The 17,162-nt window shown below is 62.0% G+C and overlaps 1 protein-coding gene across 2 annotated transcripts in view; it reads right to left on the bottom strand.

Annotated features, from left to right (window-relative positions):
• ZZEF1 (zinc finger ZZ-type and EF-hand domain containing 1) overlaps positions 1 to 17,162 on the bottom strand; it is a 61,025-nt gene that overhangs the window by 7,708 nt on the left and 36,155 nt on the right. For both annotated transcript variants that reach the window (XM_029081891.2, XM_029081892.2), the window contains exons 30-48: positions 16,286 to 16,450; positions 15,196 to 15,315; positions 14,653 to 14,814; positions 12,938 to 13,067; positions 12,631 to 12,769; positions 11,280 to 11,445; positions 10,315 to 10,577; positions 8,942 to 9,114; positions 7,947 to 8,121; positions 7,568 to 7,707; positions 5,184 to 5,461; positions 4,333 to 4,507; positions 3,395 to 3,527; positions 2,676 to 2,890; positions 1,881 to 2,000; positions 1,376 to 1,555; positions 918 to 1,018; positions 686 to 815; positions 242 to 601 (exon numbers count right to left, since the gene is read on the bottom strand). In XM_029081891.2, the coding sequence (XP_028937724.1) occupies positions 242 to 601; positions 686 to 815; positions 918 to 1,018; positions 1,376 to 1,555; positions 1,881 to 2,000; positions 2,676 to 2,890; positions 3,395 to 3,527; positions 4,333 to 4,507; positions 5,184 to 5,461; positions 7,568 to 7,707; positions 7,947 to 8,121; positions 8,942 to 9,114; positions 10,315 to 10,577; positions 11,280 to 11,445; positions 12,631 to 12,769; positions 12,938 to 13,067; positions 14,653 to 14,814; positions 15,196 to 15,315; positions 16,286 to 16,450 (3,325 nt within the window). The remainder of the gene's footprint in view (positions 1 to 241; positions 602 to 685; positions 816 to 917; positions 1,019 to 1,375; positions 1,556 to 1,880; positions 2,001 to 2,675; positions 2,891 to 3,394; positions 3,528 to 4,332; positions 4,508 to 5,183; positions 5,462 to 7,567; positions 7,708 to 7,946; positions 8,122 to 8,941; positions 9,115 to 10,314; positions 10,578 to 11,279; positions 11,446 to 12,630; positions 12,770 to 12,937; positions 13,068 to 14,652; positions 14,815 to 15,195; positions 15,316 to 16,285; positions 16,451 to 17,162) is intronic.

The raw sequence follows: 17,162 nt of genomic DNA, 5'->3' as shown, positions 1-17,162 counted from the left end.
TTAGCCCTCCGGGAACCTGATGTCTCTCCCCGCTAACGTTCCTCTGAGATCCCGGATCCCCTCCCGGGGGCACCGGGTGAGAGAATGCACGCGGATGGCTCAGGGCAAACCACCCGCTCTGCGGCAGGTCGGCAGGGACGGGTGGCCGGGGACGATGACCCACGGCCACCGGTTCCGGCTCAACTCCCCGGGCGGCCCAGCCCCGTGGGACGGAGGGGACGGGCGACGGGAGGGGGCTGACCTTCTCCCACAGCTGCTTCTCCTCCAGCTGCATGAGCGTGTCCAGGATGTAGGTCATGTGAGCGGCGCCGCTGAGGTCCAGGGTCTCCTCGCCGAGCGGCACGTGGTCGGGCCAGTCGGCGAGCAGCGAGGCCAGCACGTGGCGCGCGTACAGGACGGCCGTGGCCTCGTTGACGCGGTACAGGTAGGGCCGCGCGGGCCGCTTGCACCTGGAGTCCAGCTCCTTGTGCAGGAGCGCCGAGCTCTTGCTGCGCCGCTGCTTGGCGTAAGCCAGCTGCAGGTCTCCCTCGGTGTTGGTGATCAGCTTCTGGGTGGCCGGAGTCAGCTCCGCCGCAGCCTTGTCGCAGGGCCCGGGTTCGGACTGGGAACGGGGGAGTCCCACCGTCAGAGGGTCGGGGGGTGGGGACCCTCCGCGGGGTGGGGTCGGGGGCCGGCAGCGACCTACCAGACACGGCAGGATGATCATGTCCGTGTCCAGCGCTTTGGAACTCTGTTCCTCGGGGCGCGGGCCGGGCTGCCACGTCCGGGCCAGCGAGCGGAGCTGCTCCTCGGTAGGGATGCCATCGTTGTCGAACCTTGAGAAAGGGGAGGGCTTGGGCCGCACGTCCCCGGGGCCCCGGCCGCCGCCCCCGGCCCCGCGGATGCTCCCGGCCGGACCGCCCCCGTCCCCGCCTCACCTCTTCTGCGCCTCGGGGATCGACGGATCCGTCCTGCTCATCTGCAGCTCGTACACGGTGCGGAGAACATGCAGAGGCGCGTTCAGCGCGTCGTGAGTCATCTGCAACCCGAGGCGGGAGAGAGGCCGGGGCTCGAGAGGGTGGCGGGCGGATGTCCACCCCCGGGGGCTGGGCGGGTGGCTCTGCTCCCGGGGGTGCCCTTGTGTTCTGCCCAGAGACACCTTGCCCCGGGGCCTCCCCCAAGCCCGGGACAGGCAGGTGGAGGAGTTACAGCCTGCCCGGGGCAGAGCCGGGTTTGGCACACGGCCCGGCCCCGCACCCTCCCAACCGGCCAGCTGACCGGTCCGCGACAGGCCCGGGACCTCTCCAGAACCCCACCGGCCATCGCAGATCCAGACAGAAAAAGCACCAGAGTGAGGGGATGGGAGGCCGCGTAGGGAAGACCGGACCCAACGCACCAGGAGGCAGATTTTGGTGGCCTCGTCCAGACCCTCGAGGGGGTCCAGCTTGCCGCGGTCGACGGGGCTGGTGGCGGCCGACTCCGCCTCGGAGCCCGCGTCCCGCTCGAGGGCGAGGTCGTCGCGCTGGGCCACGCTGCCCATCTCCTTCTTGGAGGAGTACAGGGTGATGGCCAGGATCTGGGAGAAAGGGATCAGACGTGGTCGACCTGACGCGGGTGTGTGCGGTCATCTTGTGGGCGGGGAGTCCCCGGCGCCCAGTAGAGCACTTCCGGAGGTGGCACCCGTTCCACCTCATCCCCGTTCCTGTTGAGGCGACCCCCTCCCGGCTCCCGGAGTCCGTCAACAGCCCCTGCCTAGACTGCAAGCTCCTGGGAGCAAACTCCTGCACTGTCCTCTCCCAAGGGCTTAAACCAGTGCTCTGCACACAATGAGCGCTCAATAAAACCCACGGAGGGAGGCTTGATGGAGTCGCGCCATCCCGCCGGGGCCCCTGGGGCCTCACCTCCAAGTCCCGCAGCAGCCACGTTTTACTGAAGCCAGTTCCCTTGCTGCACTTCTTCACCAAAAGCTTCAGCAGGCCCGACCGGACGAAGGCGGCCCGGCTCTCCTCGAAGCCATGGCTCTGTAATTGACCGACCGGGAGAGCCTCAGCCCCGCCCCTCCGCCCACCCGCCGGGGGCCCGAGGACGCATTTGCCCGAGATGGTCTTTCAGTCAAGGGGTCAGAGACCCCGGGCCCCTCCGAAGGGCTGTGGATGCAGATTCCCGGCGGCTTTCCCGGGGCGGGGAGGTCCCCGTGACGGGAAGCTCCTCGAAGGCAAGGACCCCGCCTGGGCTTTCTCTGCGATCCCCCGGGGCCCCACAGCAGGGGCTCAGCACACCGTGACTGGGGGTTCGAGGTGAGCCCAAATGACCGGTGTGACTGCAGGAGAGATTTCCCAGGGCCCCTTGCCTGACTTCCTCTTCCCTTCCCAGTCCCCAGGAGGGGCCACCCTCTGCCCGGGCAAAGGGCCGAGAAGGTGGGGGTGGGGTGCCCACGGGACTCGTATTTCTTAGCCCCAGGCTGGGGTGTCACCAACTGGCAAGGCCAAAAGCCGGAAACCGGGTGGAAGCCCTCGCTGGACGGTGAGCTCCTCGAGGGCTGGGATCGGGTCTGCTGACTCTACAGTCTTCGCACTGTACTGCTCATCCCCGCCACCCACCCCGATGGCTCTCCTGCCACACCCCGGACAGGGCCCACCCCCACCGGGGTCGCCCCTCCCACGGCCCCGGGCCGGGCCCTGGGGCCTCCAGGATACCTGCAGGGTTTTGTACAGCCCCTTGAGAGCGAGAGACAAGACCCACGTGGCCTCCACCGCCTCGGCGAAGCCGGGGTCCAGACCGGTCTGCAGGAGGTGGCTGGTGATGAACGCCAAGTGCTCGAGGTGCCGCTCCAGCTGGGGGCACAGGGCCCGCCCCCCGGGGTCGCCGGGGCCCTCACGGCCGCTCTGTTGGACCAACTGGTAGTCCTTCACTGCCGGGCGGGGGACAACAACGGGTTGGGGGGGGGGGGAAGGGGAGAGCAAAGCTTAGCCCTTTTCTGTAGGATGTTCTGGGCTCCCGTTGGTGGTCTCTCCTCTTACTGCAAATACTAACGATGATAATCATGAGGATAACTTTGGTGCTTGTCAAGTGCTTCCTATGTGACAAGTAGAGGGCTGGGCTAAGCACTGAGGTAGATCGCTGGGTTGGACACAGTTTCTGTCCCCCATGGGGCTCACAGGCAGATTGGCGACCCCACCCGGGACAGGCGTCCAGCGGTTTGGATGGTGGCTGGGCACTCGACACATGACCCGCTCCCCGCTCGGAGAGGAGCTGGGGAGTCACCAGGTGCCCCGGAGATCTCCCGTGTCCTCTCCCTGTCAGTCCCCGGGCCGCTGGGAAAGCGCTCTGGGTCTTCCGGGTGGAATCGGGAGGAGGGTGGGGACGGAGCTGTGGGGAGGGCCCGGAGAACGGACCGAGCCGCGAGGCTGCAAACCTGTCTTCCTCTTGCGCGTTTTGACGTCCACGACGACGGCGCGGTTCCTGTCGGTGAAGTGCTTCAGGACGATGACGTTGTGCGGCTCGTTGGCGTGGTCCAGGTAGACCGAACGCGTCCCCGTGCACAGCACCTGGGGAAGGGACGTCCACCGGGGCCGTGAGGAGCCGGCCATCTGGATCGCAGCAAAGACCCTGCCGGGGTTGCCTGATGACCCAGCCCTGCCCGGCTCCGGGGAAGCGGGGGAGTAAGAGGAACAACGGGGGGCGGGGAGGGTGCTTAGGGGCCAAAGCCAACAGGGAGAGGGAGGAGGGGTCGGCTGGATCCCCGGGGCTCCCCTGGCCCGCTCCATTTTCCCACTGGCCGGCCGAGGCGAGGAGCCGCCCCGGCGAGCGACTGGGGTCCCGGGACCGATGGCAGCGGCCCGGTCTCGGACGCGCCGCGTGGCCGCCTGCCTCTGGCTGAGAGGGTGCTGGTGGATTTGGGGGACCAGATATTCCCGTCACCCCACGATCCAGCTTTCTACCATCTTTGGGTTTAGCCTTGCTAAACAGAAATGAAGGGCCCAGTATCTTTCCATCAGGGCATAAACACCACCGTGACAGGGTAGTAGCCATCCAGGGGCACCCGGATGCTGGGAGCAACCGTGGGCTCCTGGACACCGGCCCTCATGGTTAAGAGACAGACCATCCTACACCTCCGACTCTCCCCTCTCCTCCCTGACTCTCCCTGTGCCCGGCCGACACCGGCTATATCCCTAACTTCTCCCGTAGCGACCTACTGTGGCTCTCACCCCAAATTCCCCCGAGCCCGCTCCAGAGATGCTGCTCTCCTGGGCCGGACCACCACCTCTCGAGGATTCCAGCTGCCCCCACCACCCAGGCAGGGGCAAGCCCAACGACCGTGTGGGCGGACGAGGCCGCCGCCAAGCGACTGACCTCGGGAAAGCCGACGAGGACTAGCAGGGTGAAGATGTTGGTGTGCTTCAGCTGGAAAGGCAGCTGCCTGACGCAGTGGTCGCCGAACGCGGCAATCACGTCATGCCACTGAGGAGCAGCGTCCAGGGCTCGGAGGATGTCGGCCATGGTGCACGCCCAGTCCAGGCCCACGCGGCTGGGAACCGGTACGAGGACGTGGCGAGGGGGAGAGAGCAAGACAAGAGAAGACAGACGTTTCCGTGTAATGGGAGGTGACGAGGCCCACCTCCCAACCCACCAACGATACCCCTCCTTGGGGTGGCTCCTGGATTAAATTTTAGAGTTGCAACCGGTCCCACTAGGGCTCTGGGGTGGGTTACGATGTCTCTGCAGAGTTGGGAGGGTGGGTGAGGGTGGCACCCTTCTGGCGGAGGCAGCCGGATGTGCACGGGTGACGGTGGACCGGGAGATCTGAGGGGGACCCAGGGAGGAGGAGGACGATTTCCCGGGGATTGATGGACCCGGGGCTGGGTGGATTGGGAAAAGGAAAAGCACCATCAACGGCTCAGTGACCAGGGAGCCAATCACGGTCCCCAGGGCAATTTCTGGAGGGCTTGCAGTTTTACTGCCACCCGGGAACAATCCACAACCCTGCTCTTCCACTTGACTCCGGCAGGAGACCACGCTCGCAGCCTGCAGAGTGCCCACCCGGGGATGGGAGAAGGGGTCCGCCGCCCTCAACCCTGGTTAGAGTCCATCCCCGTCCCCCGACCCCGGGCACCGCTCTGACCCCGACCGGCCACCAATTCCCCTCCGGTCGGTCTGAGGGGCCAGGGGTCCTGGGGCCAGGCTGGCCGGGACCGGTCGGATACCTGTCCAGGCACACCGCTCCGAGGCTGAACAGGAGGTGGGTGGTCTTCCAGCCGGCGGGGACCGCGGGGCCGACTCCGGCCGGGAACGGGCCGTGCTGGGCCGACAGCACCTGGGCGACGGCGGCGTCCACCGCCGCCGGGGGGAGGCGGACGATGAGCCGCCCCAGGAGGCCCAGGGTCAGGTGGTAGGTTTCGTTCAGGTGGCCGGCATTGGAGATGACCACCTGGAACATCAGCGGCAGCGTCTGCTCCAGGTTCATCGGGGCCATGGCGTCGCCCTGAGGGAAGGAGCACAGGGGGCGGGAGAAGAGAGCAGCGCGGCTGTTGACTGATTACTGATGCCACGGCACCCAGAAGTGCCTACTGGGCTCCACGTGCAGGGGTAGATTCTGGGCCACGAGATCGGACACGTGCCTGGCCTACCCGGGGCTCACAGTCAACCCTCTCCCCATTTGACGGATGAGAAAACAGAGGCCCAGAAAGGGTGAGTGACTCGCTCAGGGATTCCCAGCAGGCCGGGGCAGAGCTGTGGCTAGAAGTCCTGGTCTCTTGAGTCCCAGCCGCGGGCTTTTGGCTCCGCTTCCTGCCCCTCACGGTTCTGACTGAAGTGGTCAAGTGCTTCACACAGTGCTACGCACCAAATGGATGCTCACTCGATACCTCCCCCACCCCAACCACGACTTCTTCTGGTCAAGATAATAATAACGATAATAATGAAAATGATGGTATTTGTTAACAGCTTACTATAAGCGAAGCGCTCTTAAGCACTGGGGGGGGATACAAGGTGATCAGGTGCCACGTGGGGCTCACGGTCTTAATCCCCATTTTGCAGATGAGGTAACTGAGGCCCAGAGAAGTTAAGTGACTTGCCCAAAGTGACACAGCTGACAAGTGGCGGAGCCGGGATTAGAACCCACCTAGATCTAGGATGTCGTGCCTGGTTAAGTTCACCCCGTCCAGTGGACGTCCCAAACCAATCCACAGGGTGAAAGGACCCCAGCCCGGCACAGAACAGCAGCAGGGGAAGCAGTACGACCTAGTGGGACGAACCCGGACCTGGGAGTCAGGGGACCTCGGGGGGTCTAATCCCAGCTCCGCCACTTGCCTGTTGTGTGACCTTGGGCAAGTCATTTCATTTCTCTGGGCCTCGGTTTCCTCAGTTATAAAGTGAGGATTCGATACCTTTTCTCCCTCCTACCTCTGTCTGTGAGTCCCGTGTGGGACAGGGACTGTGTCTGACTCGACCACCTGGTATCTATACCAGTGCTTTGTACAGCGTTTGGCACCCAGTAACCCCTTAATCTATAAATACGTTATCATCATTACCACTATAAGCATCGCAAAGACAAGCAAAAGAGTGGGAATGATTACGATCCAACTGGTGGGGGCATTTTGTCATTTTAACAGGGGTGGGGATTTCAGGAGGGATCGGGACTGTAAGCTCATTGTGGGCAGGAATTGTGCCGACCAACTCCACCGTACTGAACTGTCCCAGCACTTAGCACAGTGCTCTGCACACAGTACGCGCTCAACAGATACCACCGACTGCCTGACCAACTGACTGACAAACTGGGCGGGGGCACAGGCTTCCCAGTGGCCAGAACTGGCCACTACTGGAACCCACTACTTTGGATGTAGCCAGCCCAGCCCGGGAACTCCGTGGTCCGGCCAGAGAGCCAGGCGGGGCCGGGGTGGCCAGGTGTCACCAGGCCCTGCTGGATCCAGCGCTCCCCGGGTACCCGGAAGAGCTGCTCGGGGGATCCCACGTCTCCTCCAGGAAGCCTGTCCCAACGAATCCCACCTCCCCGACTCGGGTCGTTCCAACAGCCACCTTGGGCCCAGGGTTTCCCGAGCTCGTTGTGGGCTGGGGACACGTCTACCGACTCTGTTATACGGTCATAGTGTACTCTCCCGAGCGCTTAGCACAGAGCTGTGGGCACACAACAAATAGCACTGACTGACTGCTGTAGGCTCGCTCTCTCACTCGTCATTTACCCTACCCAGCTGGAGCAGCGCCGTGTCTCCCAACCCCACCGTATGCAAACCACCCGTACTTCCCGGCTCCTGTGTCAGCCGCCCCGGAAGGTCATTGAGGGCCTCCCACTATGGCTCCCGTCCCCTCCCCGGCATCTAATACAGTGCTCTGGGCTCCCCAGATGTCCCACTGGCCGCTTGGCTGGTGACAGAATGAATCTTTCCGCTTGCGAGCCCATCCTTGGGCTGCGGGGAGAGAACCCCGAAGCTTTGGGCTCAGTCACAAAAGCCTCAGGCCAGAGGGGCTTTCTCTGAACACTCCCACCCCGACAGCCCCTCGCCTCTTGGTTGGCCAGGTCCACCGTGAGATGTCTCAAATTGTCCCTTTAGGCTCCCGCTTCACTACTTACCGGTTTCAGCGGGGGCAGCATGGCCGCCAGCAGTCCCAAAATCCTCTTCTGGGAGCAGTCGGCAAACACCTGTTCGGGGGTCGGGATGACGGGCTTCGCCTCCACCGGGCCCGGGCTCGAATCCCGGGAACTCTCCATGTCTGTGTGGAGACAGGAGACCTGGTTCCCGTGGGGAATCGCAGATTCGATGACAGAGCTGGGACGGCCCCGGAGAGGAGTCTGGAGACGCTCGAGGCCACACCGGCGGGCCTCGCTTCCTCGGACGGTGCCGGCCACACACCCTGCCAGGCGGATGATGACCCCGGTGAGGGAACGGCTCCCAACTTGGGGGTGGGGTTTGAATCCCTGAGGTGGCAATGATGGGGGTAAGTGATCTCACCCAGAAGCCCCGAGGACACACTGTCGTCGGACGACGGGCCGGAGTTCTGAGTCGCCGACTCCGGGGCAGGCTGTGCTGGGTCCTCCTGGTCTCTGGGGCCACTGCCCGCTCCGGGGCTCTCCAGGAGGCCGTTCTCCAAACGAGGCTCTGTTCCTTCTCCCAAGCCCCCTTTTCCCTGACACACACACACACACAGGTGGTGGGGTGAGGAGGGAGAGAGCAGAGTCTTAGTGACGAGAGGGTAGGGCACGATCATCCTGCGACCAGCCACCCTAGCAGGCCGAGCAGGGGGAACCGTCCACCCTCTTCCCTCGCATCTTCCTCCTGAGGACCAAGGGGTGAGAGGCCATGCCCGCAGGCTCTCCCCGCCGCATCGCTCTCCCATTATTTTGGTTAATGAGATATATATCACCCTGGTTCTATTTGCCATTATTTTTATGAGATGTTCTTCCCCTTGACTCTATCGCCATTGTTCTTGTCTGCCTGTCTCCCCCGATTAGACTGTAAGCCCGTCAAAGGACAGGGACTGTCTCTGTCTGTTGCCAATTTGTACATTCCAAGCGCTTAGTACAGTGCTCTGCACATAGTAAGTGTTCAATAAATACTATTGAATGAATGAATGAATGAATATGGGGTGTGAGCATACTTGTGGACAGCCAGGGGCACTGGTACCCCCACGCTGTGTTCCCTCAGTAAACCTGGTGTCCCTCCCTGAACTTGGAGGTGCACAGGTCCCACCAGTCAAGGAGGCAGGGCTCTACAGAATTCAGTGATCAGGTGGACACTGTGTCCAACTCGATTTGCTGGTATCCACCCCAGAGCTTAGTACGGTGTCCGGTACATAGTAAGCGCTTAACAGATACAATTAGCATGCAAAAAGCAATTTACAAATACCATAAAAAAATTGATTAAAAAAAAAAAAATCGGGCCTGATCACCCATTCCCAGACTGGGGTGACCCCCGTGCTCCAGGCTAGAGAGAGAAACGCCACTTACCCGGCTACCTGACCAAGGGCCGGACAGATCCGTGCCACCGCCGGGGGCCCGGGCCTCCGCCGCCTTCTTCTTCGGGGGCTCCCCCAGCGCTACGGTGGAGCTGTCGGCAGAGGAGCTGCCGGAAACACGTTCGTTCTCTGGCAGTGGGCACAGGAGAGCCAGCGCTTTAAGACCTATCGGGGGAGAGAGCGGGGAGGAAAGAGGTCCCTTCAGAGTCCAAAACCCAGAACAAGGGCCCGTCACCTGCTCACTGTGAGGGGACGGAGCGATGCTCGTGGAGAGGACACAGGACGTGGAAGCAGCGACGCTGCTAGTGGGAAGAGCCTAGTGGGAAGAGCCTAGGAGTAAGGGGATGAGAGTCAGAGAAGAAGCATGACTTGGTGGAAAGGGGATGGAACCGGGAGTCGGAGGACAAGCAACTTGCCCAAGGTCATAGAGCAGACAAATGGCAGAGCTGGAATTAGAACCCAGGCCCTCTGACTTCCAGCCCCTTGCTCTTTGCGCTAGGCCACGCCGCTTCTCCTTGTCACCTGGGCAGGGTCAGCGTTTTAGGATAGGCCGGTGTTCATCCCGACCCTATCAGAGTTTCATCAGTGGGTGGGTCAGAAGGCCCGGGGACTCAATCCCCTTTGTCTCAGAAGGCTTTGCTTCTACCAACCACAGTTTTGCCAACTGCCACAGTCATCAACTACTAGTTTCTACCAGGTGCAGAGGATGGTACTGCGTGCCCACTGTGAAATAGGAGGAGCCCAGTCCAGCGCCCCTGCACGCAGCAGGTGACCGGTCCGGTACCTCTGCCCACGGCAGGACCCCCAGACAATCCTGGTAAAGATGATGCTCCGACAAGCCTCGTCTTTCAGCAAAGTACTTCTCGGGGACCAATTCCAAATCGACTAGCCCAGGCCGCCCAATCGGGACCGGATGGTTTTGCATTTCAGCAACATGGCCCTTTCCTTTTTTTGGACGGCTGGAATAACTTACGCTGTCACAAAAATCCTGACTCGGAACCCCTCTAGACCGTCAGCTGGTCGTGTGCGGGGAACGTGGCCGTTATATTGTTGCTTTTTACTCTCCCAAGCACTTAGTACAATGCTCGGCACACAGCAAGCACTCAATAAATATTTACTGATTTACTAAGACCGACACCTGAACTCTCCTGGCCCTCAGCCCTCCTGGTCCCCGCCACCCCCGCCCCGAGAAGCTCTGGCCAAAGAAACGGGAAGGGTAGCGGTGGAATCAGGGTGAGGGGTAGCAGGGCCCGCCTGGGCGCCACCCCCCACGCTGGGGGACGCGCTGCGGCCCTGGTGCCAGTCTGCCCCACCCGATCCCGGCCGGTCGTCTGTGGGGGTCGGGGATGGGGGACGCCCGCTCACTTCTGCCGTGCTGGGCCTTGAGCAGGCAGTCGCCGACGAGCTGGATGCACTGGCACCGCAGCACGGCGGCCTGGCGGGCCACCTTCGGGTCGAGCCGCTCGCCGTCGCCGTCCTGGGGGCCGGCCAGGTCGGCGCTGTACAGGGCGAGCGCGGCGAAGAGCAGCCAGGAGTAGTTGTGGACGTAGGGCTGGATGAGCCCCTGCCGGTCGCTGATCCGGACGGTGACCATCGGCAGCACGGTCACGTTGTGGCTGGGCAGGTGGCTGTCGGAGAGGGGGAGGGGGCAGAGAGCGCACTGGGGTCCCGGCGGAAGGCTCGGAAGCCAAGGCGCCGGCCGGCTTCATCTGGTCCAGCCCCCTGCCTCCACCATGTCCACCCGCCTTCCTCCGGGTCCCCCCTCCCTTGCCTCCAAGCACGTATCTTCTATCCCTTGATCATCTTCCCCATCTCGATCTTAACCTAACCACCTGTACACGGCCTCTCGCGGTCCTTTCCCGGGTTCAGGGACCAGCTCCCAGGAATCCGACAAAAGGCCGGGCCTTTCACTAAGGCCCTGGCCAGTATTGGACGGCCTCGCCTCCTGTGGATGCTGGGCTCTCCGGGATCCACGGCGGGGCCACCGTTTTTAATAATGACGCCACTGTGTGGGCATATTGGGCTTCTGCTCCGCCATGACTCCCAGATCCTTTTCCAGTGCCCCGGAGATCGCCTGTCAACCCCACCCCGGGTTCGTGGGGCACACCGTCTCCCGTGCGGCCCTGTGGAACAACCTCCTCCACCGCCTGAGGCCTCCCCGATCTCTTGGAACTGTACTGCGGCCCCTGGGGGTGGCGGGGGAGTTGGGTGTCGCCAGCTTCTCTCCGACTGAGACCCATAACGATGTCACCGCCGCCCAGGCCCCCACCCACACCGGCCCCCTCCACGGCCCCCGGCAAAGAGCCCCGAGGAGCCGGGGAGGATGGTACCTGTCGGAATATCTCTTGGCAGAATAGCAGCCGTAGCAGAGATCAAAGTCGTCGCAGACGGTACAGTTGACCCGGCGGCCAACGATGACGCCCCGGCATTGGTCACAGGCGTATTCCATGTTCACCATCTCATGGTCGTCCTCGTGGCCCTCAGGCTTCACTCCACCTGCGGACGGCCAGACCAGAATGCCCTGAGTGATAGCCCCCATCCCTGCTGCCGCCTCTTCTCCTCCGCCTCGCCTGCTTCTGCCAGCTCTGGGTCCCGGGCCCGGTGCCGTGGCCGCTGGAAAGAGCCTTCAGGGTCCTCCTGGGGGAGTGGACGCTGAGTACCGGGCCCTTGTGAGGGATCCGCTGGACCAGAGGCGCCCGCTCGGCCGGCCCGGGACAAGAGCCACCGCTCACCCGGGACCACGTCCTAGTCCATTCGCTGGGCTTGCGGGGACCCAGATGGGACCCAACTAGGACCGTGGGCACCGCGGAACTGGCTTTATCACTCATGCCCATGGAAAATGGAAATTCCTCCAAGGAAAGGGTCATCAACTCGACCGCCAGTGTGGACATTCCAGCGCTCTACATATAGCAGGGGCCCAATATGCCCAGGAAGATGATGATGATGATGATGACAGTGATGACGGCCCACGGGTTCCACAGCAACTTCACCTGAATGTATTTTTCGGCACAGGCCGACATGCCAAACATCGCACAAGGCCCTGGGGATCCCTGTCCTGACAAAGGAAGGGAGGAATGCCCTCCCACCTCGAATCTGACAATGACTCTTGCCTGCAACCACTTACTGAAATCACATCTCCTCCAAGAGGCCTTTCCTGATTAAGCCCTCCTCTCCTCTTCTCTCACTCCCTCTGCGTCACCCAGACTTGCTCCCTCTATTCATCCCGCCCCCCCCAAATCCCATAGCACTTATGTCCACTTATATCATTTATTGATTTCTATTCACGTCTGCCTCTCTCTCTAGACCGTAAGCTCGTTAAAGGCCGGGAATGTGTCTGCTTGTCATTGTACTGTACTCTCCCAAGCACTTGGTACAGTGCTTTGCACACAGTGGGTGACCGATAAATAAGACTGAATGAACGGACCCTGCCCCTGTCCCCGAGGAGCGTCATATGATCGAGGGAGAAAAAACCCGACTCGGAAAACCCCCGGAGGAGCCTCAGGACTGCAGAAGTCCCAGAGGAGGAGACCCTTCCCCAGGCTCCTACAATGGGGCCTCTCTGACCATTCCTCTCCCGCCCCGGCTCCCAGGGGGTCTCAGCCCCAAAGCCCCCGGGGACCGACGAGGCAAACGTCAGCCCGCCGCTCAAGCGCCCACGGTGGGGTGACCCTCCGCCGTTACCTAGGAAGCACGTCTTGCACAGGTCCATGTCGTTGCACTGCAAGCAGCGGTAGCGGTGCCACGGGGCGATCTCGTCGCAGCCGTCGCAGGAAATGTCCACTTTGAGCAGGTTGCAGTAGCGGGCGATGAACATGTGCATCTGCCGGGGGTGGGGGTCCCGATCAGTCGGCCAGTCTCCGCCGCCCCTCTCCTCCTTTGCATCCCCGTTTCCCCCTCACCGTGCTCCGGGAAGGGAAGCCGTTCGGTGGGACGAGGGCACGGGCACCCCAGCGCCCGCTCGCCCACCGGGGCAGCCCGGGGCTCTCACCCTCCTCTGCTTCTCTGGGTCGGCTTGGGAGATCTTCTCGTACCAGGCCTCGAACATCCCGTCCTGACACCCGTCCATCCACTCGCGGTTCTGCTCGTAGTCGGCCATCTCGTCTTCCTCGCTCCACTGGCTGGGGGAGACCGAATCCCGGGCGGCCCACGGCTCAGAGCTGGAGAAGGCCCCGAGGTCGGCCCGACTCCGGGGTGCGGCTCCTCCCCGCCCAGGCCTGGGGACCCCTGGAATCAACCCCGGAGTCCCGCTCCGTCCCCAGCTCTCTGCCTGAAAGATCGCGGGATTCGGCCTCAGGGTCGCTGGCCTCGGAGATCGGGACCACCTCTTCCTCATGAACAATTTCTCCCCTGCACCGTTAACGGGAAGCCCGGACAGGGAATGTGTCTCATGCTTTTGAAGAACCTTCTCGAGTGCTCAGGCCAGTGCCTGGAGCCCTGAAGATGCCCCCAAATCATTTTTCCTACCACCTCCAATATCCCAACCGGTGCTCCCAACACCCGGGCTATTGGCTGCCGTGGAAATGGCGGCTAGGGGGAAAGGGTCCCCAGTAACCACCCCCATTTCGGGAACAACACGAGAGGCAGCAGGGCCTAGTAGACAGAGCATAGGCCTGGGAGACAGAAGGACCTGGGTCTGATCCCGGCTCCACCACTTGTCTGCTGTGTGACCTCGGACAAGGCACTTCACTTCTCTGTGCCTCAATTATCGCATCTATAAAATGGAGATTGAGATTGTGGGCCCCATTTGGGACAGGGACTGTGTCCAACCAGAATGTCTTGTGTCTACCCCAGTGCTTAGAACAGTGCCTGGCACATAATAAGCACTTAAAAATACCATTAAAAACTTAAAAAAAAAAAAAAAAAAAAAAAGGAAACCTTGGGGAAAATGATGACTTGACAAAGGCAGCTTTCAGGGAAAACACCCCAGTAAATGTTTCTTATTAAAGTGCTTGTTCCACTGACACCGGGATCCTGGTGTCCCCCTGGTCATCTCTGAGGACCCTGTAGATGGACTCCGGACCGCTCCCTCCCCCTCAACCCAGCGTGGCTAACTGTCAGTCTCGGTTGGAGCCAGAGCTGCCTCAGCCTTTCATGGCAGGATGCTTCTGTTCCTAATTATGGCACCAATTAAGCGTATAGTGTCCGCTCGGCGCCAGGGTACGTGCATAGTCATCAGATTGGACACAGTCCCTGCCCCACACGGCGACCTTCTCTCCATTTCACGGGTGAAAAAACTGAGGAAACTAGGTAACTTGGCTGAGGACACCCACAGGCAGGAGGCCAGGGCGGAGATGGCACTAGGATCCTGACCAGCCTGTTATTTTCCCGCTGTGTGACCTCGGGTAACTCACTTAACTTCTCTTTGCCTCAGTTCCTCAACTGGAATATGGGGATTCAATATCTGCTCTCCCTCCTTAGCCCCCTGCGGGACAGGCACTCTATCTGACCTGATGAACCTGCATCTACTCTAGCGCTTGGAACGGTTCTTGACACGTAAGAAGTGTTTAATAAATACCATTAATATTATTACTGGGCCAGAGAATCTCCCACCTCCCAGCCTTGGATGCATTTGGGTGCGTTCTCGTGTTGGCGTTCTCTCTCTTCCCTCCTTCTCTCTCCCCTGCCTCCCCTCCCTCTCCCTTCTCCCGTTTGTCTCTCGCTCTCCCTCTATTTCCCACTTTGAGGCCGTGGGGCTCAGCTCACCAGATCCCGCTGTCATGGACACTGATGTTCTCCTGGGCCATGGTCAGTAGGAGACTGGGGAGCTGGATGGTGACGAAGAACTCCAGGTCGCCCGGCTCCCAGCCCATATCCAGGAGGTGAAGCAAGGACGTCTGGACACAGGACAAGGCAGGGAGCAGCGACCTGGATGGCCGGGAGAAGAGGAGTTGGAGCACCGGTTGGCAGCCACAGCGGGTGCTCAACAAGAGACCCAGGGCTGAGTCAGTTGCTTCGTCGCAGATCCTGCGGGGAGCCGCCCCGCAGGGGAGAGGGCAAGATTCAGGGTGGTCGCCTGGCTCCGGGGGGAGTCTCCCCACTGCGGGGTGGCCGTCTGCTCCCTGCCGGATGGAGCCGGATTCCAAAGGAGTGGCTGAGAGAACTGGGACGAGCGGCTACGGCCTCCGGTCCCTCCCTCCCCGCAAGAGTCCCCGGGGCCCCGGCCTAAGCCTCCCCGGCTCCCGCCCCGGACACCACCCTTGGCCCGTCCCCGTCCCAGCCGGCCCTCGTGTCGGCGAGGCTCCGCACCTGTCGTTCAGGCCGCCGAAGCCCCTGACCGCGTTGACCAGAAACAGAACCAGCTGGTAGAAGGAGTCCCGGATTTCTTGGAGCAGCTCGGCCCCGCAGCCTTCCAGGTGTCCGAAGTAGCTGGAACAGAGAACGACCGTCCATCCCAGGCTCCGCCCCAGAGCATTCAGTCTGAGGCCTCACAGCAGGCTGGCCATGCACGACACAATTGATCATTTTGATAATTACAATAATGATCATAAAATATCATAACAATAATGGCATTTGTTAAGCGCTTACCATGTGCCACGCACTGCACTAAGCGCTGGGTTCGTAGAAACAAGATCATCAGGTCCCACATGGGGCTCACAGTCTAAGTAGTGGGAGAACAGGGATTGGATCTCCATTGTGCGGATGAGGTAACTGAGGCACAGAGAAGCGAAGTGACTTGCCCAAGGTCACACAGTGGGCAAGCGGCGGAGCTGGCCCGCGCCCTCTTCATTAGGCCATGGAGCCTCTGCGAGTGCTTACTGACTGCAGAGCACGGTAATGATAAAACAGAGTTGGAAGACACGTTCCTGCCCACGAAGAGCTTACAGTTCAGAGCGGGAGACAGACATGAAAATAAATGAGGGATAAGGGCCTAAGTGCTGTCAGGCTGAGGGTGGAGTGAATAAGGGGTACAAATTCAAGTGCAAGGGGTGACCAGAAGGGAGAAGGGACAGGGGAAAACCCATCCCCTGTAACTCCTGGGATGCACTGAAGGATATATTTCTTTCCAGCCACCCGCAGCACTTGTGCATTCCCAATTTCTACGTCCGATTCCCCCATTAGAGCGGAGGCTTCTTACGGGCCAGGAACGTGGCTTGTCCGAGCCCTCGGCTGGCAGTGCCCGGTGCCCAGTGGGCCTCTCTTGGGACAGGCTGTCACTGCTGCCGCCGGGCAGGGGGCGGATCGGCGGGGCCCTGATGTGAGGTGCTCCCCGGGGATCGGGAGGCCCACGAGGACCAAACTGGGTCCACCACGGCTGAGTGTCCCGAGAGGGTCACCCAAGGCAATGTGGCGCGGCTGCCCCAAGGACCGGGGTGGGCCCGCGGGCGGTGCCACGTACCCGGCGAAGTCCTTCTGGCAGGCGAGCAGCTCCAGCAGGAAGAGCACGCAGGGCGGGTGGAAGCAGTGCGGCTGAGCCAGCTGCTCCAAGCAGAGCCGGACGGTCTGCAGCACGTCCCGGACCCTCTGGGCCTGGGCCCTCCTCAGACTCAGGACCTGCAAAACACTTTGGCACAAGCACAGAAGGCTCCCGGTGAGCCACCGGTGCCTTCCAGCCCTGGACGTCCAGCCCCCCCGGCCCACCCCTGCCACGGCCCCCGTCCCCCGCCCCTGCCCATCTCCGGAGCTGAGAAAATTCGGCTCATGCAGATGGCTCATCCTGGCACACTGGCTCTACTTCCTCTGAGACGGCGCTGAGCACAGTGCCCCGCACACGGTGGATGCTCGATCTACACTGGTGACAGAATCAGTGGTGGGGCTTCAGCGGGGGTGAGGACTGAGACGGCTGGCTCAGAAAGTCACCGTGTTGGGGTGTCCTGGCTCCCACTCGGGAACTCCCCGGTCCGGTCTGGGACTGGGGGCCGAGGCCGGGGTGCAGAGGTCCCCTCATCCCCGCAGGGTGGGTGCCTCTGGGGCAGCCGATTAACTCATCTGTGAGACTGTCTGATCCTGGTGGGCGGGGGACAGGCCTCATGCCCCTGGTGGGCTTCGCCCAGCACCTAATCTAACGTCCGGCACACCGTAGGTGCTCCAGCAGACACCCTCCCGGCTGCCACTGCTGCCGCTAGAAAGCACGAGGGTCTGCCGGGCCCCCGCTCAGCCCGGGGCGGCCTCCCTCTCATCTCGAGGAACCCCCGCCCCAGCCTCCGAGGTGCCATCCACGGTGCCACAGGTGCAGTCTGGAGCCCCCCGAGGGACCGGGAGCTCCCCTAAGAAGA

The sequence above is a fragment of the Ornithorhynchus anatinus genome, chromosome 17, assembly GCF_004115215.2.
Source record: "Ornithorhynchus anatinus isolate Pmale09 chromosome 17, mOrnAna1.pri.v4, whole genome shotgun sequence".
In the NCBI taxonomy this organism is placed as follows: Eukaryota; Metazoa; Chordata; class Mammalia; order Monotremata; family Ornithorhynchidae; genus Ornithorhynchus; species Ornithorhynchus anatinus.
The sequence above is the reverse complement of the archived record's forward strand: the minus strand, read 5'-3'. Positions and strand labels throughout refer to the sequence as shown.